We start from the raw sequence: 9431 nt of genomic DNA on the forward strand, positions 1-9431 counted from the left end.
TCTGGCAGTTTGTTTGTTGTTAGATGTTGAGAGCATGAACTCAGATCTTGATAGAAACAGCAGATAAAAACAAATTGGTGTCCAAGTCCAAATGCCTGGAAATGGAGCAAGTCAAGCATCAGGGTGAGCAAGTGGAACGAGACCAAAACTTCCCGACAAACTTGTTTCTGAAACACAAGAGTCCAAAAATATCAGTGAGGCCTGAGAACTGCCAGCGAGCAAAGGCTAGCAGAGATTAGCACAGGCTATCAGAGATTAGCACAGGCTAGCAGAGATTAGCACAGACTAGCAGAGATTAGCAAAGGCTAGCAGAGATTAGCACAGGCTATCAGAGATTAGCACAGACTAGCAGAGATTAGCACAGGCTATCAGAGATTAGCACAGGCTATCAGAGATTAGCACAGACTAGCAGAGATTAGCACAGNCAGAGATTAGCACAGACTAGCAGAGATTAGCACAGGCTATCAGAGATTAGCACAGGCTATCAGAGATTAGCACAGACTAGCAGAGATTAGCACAGACTAGCAGAGATTAGTCTGTGCAAAGGTTAGCACAGACTAGTACAGACTAGCAAAGGTTAGCTTCGGAAAGCATTAAACAGGGACAACAGCCTTTCACAGGTTTTATTTTCCCAGTGTGGATCAGCTGAAGCCGGTCAGACTGATCCACAGTCACATCCTGACCAACATGGACCGAAGGAAGAATCCATTAAAATCAACCAGGCTGCAGTTTGACACAGAGACAGACATCTTCACCTGAGCTCTGATCTAACCCATCACTACGTCTGGAGGAAAAACTGCAGCTTGGCGGTGGCAGCATCATGCTGTGGGGCTGTTCTGACAGCATCATGAGGAAATATGGCAGCAAACACTTCAGTAGGAAGCTAAAGTTCTGACCCGGATTGGTCCAGATGGACCTTCAGCTTCCAGACCAACTGGAGACAAAATGGCTGAAGGACAACAGAGTCCATGTTTGGTTTGTCACCAAGTCCTGACCTTTGACCTCAGGCCTGTGGACACGTTAGAGTGAGGTGACCAGCAGACCCAGTTCCACCGGTTCTGTCTGGAGGAACGGACCAGAACTCCAGAAACTGGGAGACGTTTGTTCTTTTCATTCAGGGTAAACATCTGGTTTCATCTGGATGGATCTTCATCAGGGTTCTTCTCATCTTCCTCCAGCCAATCAGAGCCGTTGGATTCTCCCAACAGGAAGTAGGGCTGGTGACAGGAAGTGGGCGGAGCCTGTAGAGAAGCTAAAACCCAGTTTCCCTTAAAAACAGTCACGTGTGAGTGGAGGATCTCTGAAGTGTTGACATGTTAAAACTAACAGACACACACACACTTCTCTCTGCTCTGCCATATAAGGACACACACATACTCACACACACTCTCTCACACACTCACACACACTCTCTCACACACTCACACACACTCTCTCACACACTCACACACACTCTCTCACACCCAGTTCACACTGAAGCTGCAGCGAAACGAGAACCACTTCCTCTTCACTGTGTCGCTTCAAGCTCTTTCAGCTTGACTCAGAAAACGGGTTCACCGTTACTGAGGAAGTGTGTGTGTGTGTGTGTGTGTGTGTGTGTGTGTGTGTGTATGTGTGTGTGTGTGTGTGTGTGTGTGTGTGTGACTTTCATCTCCTCTGCAGGTTCTGCTTTAACCTCCATAAATGGAAACTGCTGCAGTCAGACGAGCGCTGACTGGTTCCATCCAGAAACTGGATGACAGAACAAATCGGATCAGAACCGCTGAGGCTGTTCAAATCCTCAACATGGGTCAGAACCAGAACAGAACCGCCCGGTCCAGTAGGCAGCGTTCCTGCAGAGCGGGTTGTGACCCCGGGTCATGGATCCCGACTCGGATCTTTCATCCTGCCAGGAACCAGAAATCAGTTTTAAAACCAGACAGCAGCTACAACACTGTCCAACACATCAGAACCAGTTGCTGCAGACTGGGTTCGCTGGTGGGGTCCCACAGCAGACTGGGTTCGCTGGTGGGGTCCCACAGCAGACTGGGTTCCCTGGTGGGGTCCCACAGCAGACTGGGTTCCCTGGTGGGGTCCCACAGCAGACTGGGTTCACTGGAGTCAGTCAGGACTCTTGCAGTGATAAAACATGAATCCAGATAAATAATCTGGATTAAGATAATCTAAATGATGATAGTCCTCCAATGGTGATCAGGATCTGGAATACAAGCCAAACTTGTTGCTGGATGTGGGAACAGAGTTCATTGTTTCAATGTTTCAGCCTCAGAGTGATGAAGGTTTTATCAGCTGCTGCAGATTCAGCAGAACTTCAGACTCCTGAGTGTTTAAAACAAACCTAGGATCTCCCAAACTGGACTGAACCAAAGCAGAGGAGGCCTCCAGCTTTTCAAAATAAATGTTTACTGGCAGCACAACACCATCCATCCATCCATCCATCCATCCATCCATCCATCCATCCATCCATCCATCCATCCATCCATCCATTTTCTAACATCGTCATGCCTAGTGGGGTCGGCAGTTTTCAGTGTCACTGTTAGTGTTACTTCATGTTTTTCAGTGTTTTCACGGTTTTTCAGTTTTTTTAAATATTTTTCAGTATTTCTCAGTGTTTTTAGTGTTTTTCAGTGTTTTTTATATTTTTCAGTATTTTTCAGTGTTTTCCGGTATTTTTCAGTGTTTTTAGTGTTTTTAGGGTTTTTCAACATTTTTCAGTATTTTTCAGTTTTTCAGTGTTTTTCAGTATTTTTCAGTGTTTTTAGTGTTTATCAGTGTTTGTCAGTGTTTTTAGTGTTTTTCAGAATTTTTCAGTGTTGTTAGTGTTTTTTAGTGTTTATCAGTGTTTTTCAGTGATTTTTAGTATTTTTAGTGTTTTTCAGTGTTTTCAGTGTTTTTTCTCTCCTCCATGTTTCAGCTTGTCTCCTTCAGCCTCCTGGTTCCACCTGCTGGCTGATCAACCAGGTTCTGATGAAGCAGAGGAATGACTGAAACCAAGACAGGAGGAAGACAGACCTGCAGGGTCAAAGGTCACGCTCTGTTGAGACCTGGCCCGGTTCCACTTGAGGTTCTGGTTCTGTTGAGTCTGGAGTCTCTGCTGTGGGAATGTTATAGCGGTCGAGTTCACAGGTCCTGACTGGCCCAGGTATGAGTTCACCTGAGGAATGCAGAGTGTGTGTGTGTGTGTGTGTGTGTGTGTGTGTGTGTGTATGTGTGTCAGTTTCCCAGAATGCACTGGGTTGCAGGAGGAGTTACAGAACCAGGCTGGATGGGTTTCTGCTGGTTCTGGATGGGTTTCTGCTGGTTCTGGATGGGTTCTGTTTGTCCTCATCAGCAGGTTGTGCGCTGTGAAGCGAAACGGGTCGGGAGGAAGTGGTTTGTTTCTCTGCTGCTTCCTGAGTCTGAGCTCAGCTTCTCACCGCCTGTTACTGGGACTGAAACGGACCAGGACCAGAACCAGATCAGAACCAGAACTGGACCAGAACCGGACCGGGACCACAACCAAGCCGATTCTAAACTGAAGTAGAATCCGTCCAGGACCGGTCCAAATGGACCTCAGTGACTCTTCAGGTCTTGATTCTCTGCTGGTTTTGTTCCAGAAATGTTCTGCAGTTCTTTCAGAACTCATTCTGGTTCTGATTTTACCAACGATCTGGACTGCTTGGTGCCGGGCTCATTGGTTCTGGTGTCAGTTGGTTCTGGTGGATACCTGCACATGGTTCTGAACGGATCAGACTCCAGAACCGGTTCCTGCTCCTCATGTTTGATTTGGTCTCTGCTGTTCAGCTCTTCTCTACCACGACCTGACCTCTGACCTCTGACCTCATCACCGTCCTTCCTCTGTCCAGCTGAGAGGACAACATGGAGGCTGTCTCACTGAACCAATCTACTTCCTGGTTCTGACTTCCAGGTAGAAGGGCGAGTGACAGAGAGAGAGAGGGAGAGAGTGGGCGAGCGGCAGAGAGAGAGAGGCAGGAAGCGGGCGGGGCCGGTCCTATAAGAGACGGATCGTCTTCCTGCTTTTGGCATTTCTCTGCTGTCCTCCGTTTGCCTCAGACTCAGACTCTACCTGCACAGGTAAGACCACACACACACACACACACACTCGCCCAGAGGGAGGCCGCACCTGGACCGTAACCAAGGTGACTGTCTCCATCAGGATGTCGTGGCAATCGTACATCGACACCATGAAGACGCCCGACCAGAGCGGCACGGTGCCGGTGGCAGAGGCGGCCATCTGCGGCATCGCACCTGGACAGGAGAGCGTCTGGGTCAGCACCCCGGGCCTGCAGGGCATCTCGGTGAGCGCAGAGACACAGAAACACACACACACTGACACACACGCTGCAGTTCCTGTTTCCACTCAGCTCCTGCCAGAACTTCCTCCTCTGACGGCTCCAAATCGCTGGGACTTGTTTCTGCTTCAAACACCACTGCTGGCGACAGGTGACCTCACCTGGCCTGCCGCGACCTCATTGGCTCCTGTCCACCATCTTCAGGCTCAGGGAGGAAGGAAGTTTGCATCTCTGCATCTTCTTGAGCCGTGGGCGTCGCCGCTTCCCGCTCTGCGGCGCTAGAGGAACCCAGCGCCTGATTGGCTGCTGCTCCCCAGGCGCTGCGGGCCGCCTGATTGGCTGCTGCACCGCTGGTTTCAGTCAGCAATGGTTTGGAGGCATCTCCTCCTCACTTCCTGTTCGGTTGCTGCATGCACTTCCTGCTGCAGCAACTGGGTTGCAGCCAGAACCAGGTGGGTCCAACTGGTGGTTCTGAGCCTACAAAACCTCCCAGGTCCAAACACAATCTGGGTTCTGGTTCCCAAGCAGCTCACATGGTGCCAGGCCCGGTTCTGGCAGGTTCTGGGTTCTGCTGCGGGTTCTGCAGGGCCCAGCTGCTCAGACTGGGCTCAGCTGCCTTATAAGGGCACGGCGCCGAAAAGCAGCGAATACAGGAAGCTTAGACAACTTCTCCTTTCTTCACACACACGCGCGCACACGCGGACACACACACACACACACACACACACACACACACACACACACATCCTTGTACTTCTATCTGAACTGAGGACTTTGTATTGACTTTCATTCCTTATGACAAATGAATTTATGCCTAAATCAGAAAATCTCCCTAACAATCACTAGTTTATTCCCAACCAGAATCAGAACCAGAACCTCATATCTAATCGACTAGTTGAGCTGCAAAAATGTGAGAACCAGGTAAAAGTCCTCACTTCTACAAATGTCCTCAGTTTGTTGGTGAAAGTAGTTACCTGTGTCCCCTCTATGGACCACAAAGAAGCACACACACACACTTAGAACACACACGGAGTTCTAAGATGATGATTTCTGTCATTTTCAGTCAATAAGTTTAAAACGAAGAAAAATTAACCAGAAGATTTAAGTTTGACAGTAAAACTGAGACATGTTGAAGCAGCTCAGTGTGTGGAATCAGCTCCCTGCAGGCCTGTTTTTTGTGCGTGTGTGTGCGCGCGTGTGTGTGTGTGCGTGCGCACATGCGTGCTTGCGTGCGTGTGTGCGTGCGTGCATGTGTGTGTGTGTGTGTGGAATCAGCTCCCTGCAGGCCTGTTGTCTGATTGGCTGCTGCTCCAGGAAGCCGTCGCTGCTCCGTGTTCTGACTCGTCTTCACATTCTTTCGTCTTACAGCTCTGCTTCTCCTCAGCGGTTTTCCTCCTGAACTTTCTCCGGTTCTGCTGCAGACGTTTATCTCTGATCAAACCCAGTTCTGCTCACCTGTCCTCTGTTTCCTCACCTATTACTCTGACCCAGTCCACCCCTTGCGTGTCCTCAGCCCAGTCCTGGGTGACGCTGTGCAGTTCGAGGAAGCTGGGAATCCAGAGTTCTGACTGTTTGTCTCCTTTCAGGTTGATGAGATCAAGAAGCTGGGCAGCAAGGACCGGTCCAGCTTCGCTCAGAACGGCGTCTACATCGGCGGGACACGGTGCCGCCTGATCCGGGACCAGATGGACATGGAGCCAGTCTACGCTCTGGACCTGAAGACCGCGGCCGACGCCGAAGGCAACACGTTTGGAGTCTGCGTGGGCAAGACCAAAACAGGTGAGCTTTCACCTTCAGGCGTCACCTTCGGGTTCCTGAGCTGAGTCAAAATGTCTCACACCACCTGTCCCCCTCTGTCCTCCTGTGTTCTCCTGTGTCCTCCTCTGTCCTCTTTCTCCAGCTGTAGTCATAGCAAAGGGCACTAAAGACGCCAGCGGCGGCCAGATCTCCAACAAGGTATTCAACGTCGTCGAACACCTCAGGAAAGCTGGCATGTAAACCCAACATGGCTGCCGCCTTCCCTCCTCCCTCCCCTGACCTCTGACCCCTCCCAGCTCCTCCTCTTTGACCTTCAGTCATCTCTTTCTCACGCCTCCGCCGTCGGGAATCGAAGTGTTTCCTCCGTGCAACGACCAATCAGTGACTGTGTATGTGAGGCGGTGGGTCACGTGACCCGGCGGGTCACGCCTGTTCTTCAGCAGGGAGCCAGTGTTACATGTTTCACCTGAACCCAATAAAGAGTCCTGTTTATTTTACCTGGTCTGCTTCTTTCAAACACACACACACACATGCGTGTCAACATCCATCGGTGGGGAGCAGGTTCTTCTGGGTCTTCAGACGGGTCCAGAGTCCCTTATAGACCAGCCACGTTCTGGTGGGTCCAGAATGGTTCAGTAGAACCTCTGGACCACACACAGTCCTGCAGCAGAACTACATAACATGAAGTACTTTAGTACATAAAATTCATAGAAATCTGAAAAACAAACTTACAATGTAACTTCCAAAAGCAAAGGCATCTTTTCCTCCCTGATACAATTAAAGAAGCAAGAAGGAATAGTAAAATGTTTTGGAGAAAAGAAGAGATATGTGCTGTGATATAAAACTTAAATTAGATGGCATTATTCAAAATGAATGTGATTCTTGCTAAGAATATCAACTCTGATCAAAGGTTCAGAGGAACTGAAGAACGTCATGGATTGGCTGTAAAAATTCACTTTAAATAAGGAAAGACAGCTGAACTGTTCTTCAGAAATAGAAGGAACTTTATAAATTATCCAAATATTTAAGTAATTGAGAAGAAAATAAAAATGTTGATGAATTTAGCTATTTAGATGTGATTTTGGATCCAACTTTAACCTTTGAATATCATGTCAAAAAGCTGAGAAAGTCTAAAATTTAGTTTAGCTAATTTTAGGTGGATCTCTTACTGCTGAGTATATTTATTTATTTTTTTTTTTTACTTTTTTTTTACATTTTGTGACCTCTTGAATCAAAATATAAAACTGCCTTAAAATTCATGATGTCTAGACAGTAATATCACTGCCATTTTCCTTTTAAATCTGATTTTTCTTTTTTAAATATTGAAAATCTGATGTTTTATTTGAACATTTTAGTAAAACATTCTTAATATTTTCAGTAAGTTTAAAATCAGAGAAACTAGAGCAGCTGTGGCGCCCTCTACAGGCGAGCGCAGCTTCCCTAAACCCAGGACTGTTTTTATTAAAACTTCTCTTTGCTATGACAGGTTATAGGAATAGTTTGTGAAATGAGATTCTAACATCTGCAGGTTATGAAATGTTTGCATATTTGCTAAAAATGTGGCTGTTCAGCAGATCTGCTTCATTATTGATGAAAGAAGTAAAATAGTTTTATAAATTTGTTGGTTTGATTGCTTTTAGTGAGATCTGAATGATGAATTACCAGACATGTAATGAATCATTTCACTGGATTTTCACCAGTCAACAATCTGTTGATCTTATTGATTAGATCAACCTGTGCAGGTGGAAATGGCAGCCAGCGTCTCTCTAAAGGTTAATGAAATGAGTGAGACGTCAGAGCTCCGGTTGTTTGTTCCAGGTATTTTTTCTCGGCAGTAAAATCGTCTGGAGGTGAAGCTGACGGCTGAAAGGTCTCCGGGTTTCTGCCCTTTGCAGTGAATCCTCAGCCAGGTTCATGTTTCTGCTGCAGGTGAACTTTGACCTTCTCTCTCATTAGGGACCGTCCTCAAAGTTCAGCCTCAGATCCTGTGAGGCTGAAGCGTCCAGCAGGAAGCCGGGTCGCTGCAGAACTTCCAGAACAGAACCGCAGCCTGCTGGGCTGTTCTGTCTGTCAGGTGAATGCTGCAGAACTTTCTTCCTTCCACTAACTGATCCATGAATCAGGAAACCAGGAGGAGTTCATCCTGCAGTCGGTGGGTTGCCGGTTCAATCCTCTGCCGTTGTGTCCTTGAGCAAAAGGCTGCAGTCCAGAACCACCAGTGAGAAAACGACCGATTGATTCTGGTTTCACTTCATATCAGTTTTTATTATAAGCCTAAAGTTCAGGATTCAGGTTATTAAAATAAAAGTTTATTTTAGGAAATTAACCGTAAACCTGAAGACACGTTCAGAGTTCAACAGGAAAACAAAGACTGAGGTTCAGTTCAGTAATAAACTGACAGTACTGGACCGGTTCTGTTCAGGTTCTGGTGCTGCGGTCACATCCAGACGGTCCCTGCTGCTTTTCCTCCTCCTCTTCCTCCTCTTCCTCCTCCTCTTCCTCCCTCCGCCTATAAAGCCTCTGACGGACGGAGACAGGCACTTTCCACGTCAGTCAGTCAGACGGAACCTGACGGAACCGGACCGGACCCGCCCTCCTCTCTTCTCAGAACTTCAGCTGTCAGGTGAGTCCGGCCAGAACCCGGTTCCGGTTCCGGTCCACAGGTCCCGTTCCAGCCCGGCCTGGCGGCCGCTTCCTGGTTCTGCCTCGGATCGACCGCCTCCTGCAGGCTTTTATTTTGAAGGGCCGCCGTGTATTTAAGTGAACCTGCAGCTTGGAGACGTGTGGTGTCGGAGGGTTCTGGTTCTGGTTCAACTGGACCCGGTGCCGAGCGGATTCTGACTCTGAGCGGGCTGAAGGTCACAGAGCTGCAGAGACAAACAGCAGGGGGCGCAAAGTCCGGACCCTCCCACCGAGTCACGCCGAACAGATCCGAACCGATCCAAACACACTGAACACACACCGACCCAATTAATGCAAACCCAGCCGATCCGAACCGCTCAGGACGGGCCTGGAGCAAACAGAACCGGCTCACTGAACGGGTCAGAAAGCTGGTTCTGGATCAGGTCCAATAAAAGTTCGCACGTCCAATTATTCCGTTTTGTTTTGGTGAACTTTAAACTCATCAGCAGGACGGAATCTCTGGTTCTGGTTCCGGTCCATTCAGACCAATCACACAAAGCAGTGATGCTCAGGCCTCTGATTGGACGAGGGAGATCAGAACTCTGGAGGTGAGAGTTCAAAGTTCAGCTGCTGCAGATGTTGGATCAGAAAGTTAGTTAGTAGGAAAAACTGCAGCTCACTAACAGTGTGTGTGTGTGTGTGTGTGTGTGTGTGTGTGTGTGTGTGTGTGTGTGTGTGTTTATGGGATGAGCGGGGAGTGTT

General features: G+C 48.3%; 3 protein-coding genes and 1 long non-coding RNA gene across 5 annotated transcripts in view; 3 read left to right on the forward strand and 1 right to left on the reverse strand.

Moving 5' to 3' along the window:
• slc25a11 (solute carrier family 25 member 11) overlaps positions 1 to 591 on the forward strand; it is a 9391-nt gene extending 8800 nt beyond the window's left edge. Inside the window, exon 7 of the mRNA XM_016665267.1 lies at positions 577 to 591. Coding sequence (XP_016520753.1) covers positions 577 to 581 — 5 coding nt within the window. The 3' untranslated portion in view covers positions 582 to 591. The remainder of the gene's footprint in view (positions 1 to 576) is intronic.
• Positions 592 to 1365: 774 nt separating this feature from the next.
• On the reverse strand, positions 1366 to 5489 carry LOC107834243 (uncharacterized). Its single transcript, XR_001660030.1, has 3 exons — positions 4318 to 5489; positions 3798 to 3802; positions 1366 to 1376 (listed from the first exon to the last, which is right to left on the reverse strand). It is a non-coding gene; the product is annotated as an uncharacterized LOC107834243 (long non-coding RNA).
• LOC103129606 (profilin-1) lies at positions 3960 to 6544 on the forward strand. The gene is made up of 4 exons (XM_007540765.1): positions 3960 to 4071; positions 4154 to 4295; positions 5876 to 6068; positions 6190 to 6544. Exons 2-4 carry the CDS (start codon positions 4155 to 4157, stop codon positions 6285 to 6287), a joined length of 432 nt encoding a protein of 143 aa, XP_007540827.1. The 5' UTR covers positions 3960 to 4071; position 4154; the 3' UTR covers positions 6288 to 6544.
• A 2008-nt stretch (positions 6545 to 8552) lies between these two features.
• eno3 (enolase 3, (beta, muscle)) overlaps positions 8553 to 9431 on the forward strand; it is a 6846-nt gene continuing 5967 nt past the window's right edge. The window contains exon 1 of one of the 2 annotated variants that reach the window (XM_007540767.2): positions 8553 to 8670. The gene's annotated coding sequence lies outside the window, so the exon portion shown is untranslated. Of the gene's footprint in view, positions 8671 to 9253; positions 9278 to 9431 lie in introns of those variants that run through there. The other variant, XM_016665265.1, reaches the window with a different exon arrangement.

This window comes from Poecilia formosa, unplaced genomic scaffold (genome assembly GCF_000485575.1).
Source record: "Poecilia formosa unplaced genomic scaffold, Poecilia_formosa-5.1.2 Scaffold560, whole genome shotgun sequence".
NCBI classification, from domain to species: Eukaryota; Metazoa; Chordata; class Actinopteri; order Cyprinodontiformes; family Poeciliidae; genus Poecilia; species Poecilia formosa.

Bases quoted from the DNA above. Each gene is read 5' to 3' on its own strand.
- LOC103129606 (XM_007540765.1), top strand. From the start codon at position 4,155: ATGTCGTGGCAATCGTACATCGACACCATGAAGACGCCCGACCAGAGC. The intron at 4,296-5,875 runs GTGAGCGCAGAG...GTCTCCTTTCAG, and splicing joins CGGGCCTGCAGGGCATCTCG to GTTGATGAGATCAAGAAGCT. The intron at 6,069-6,189 runs GTGAGCTTTCAC...CTCTTTCTCCAG, and splicing joins CGTGGGCAAGACCAAAACAG to CTGTAGTCATAGCAAAGGGC.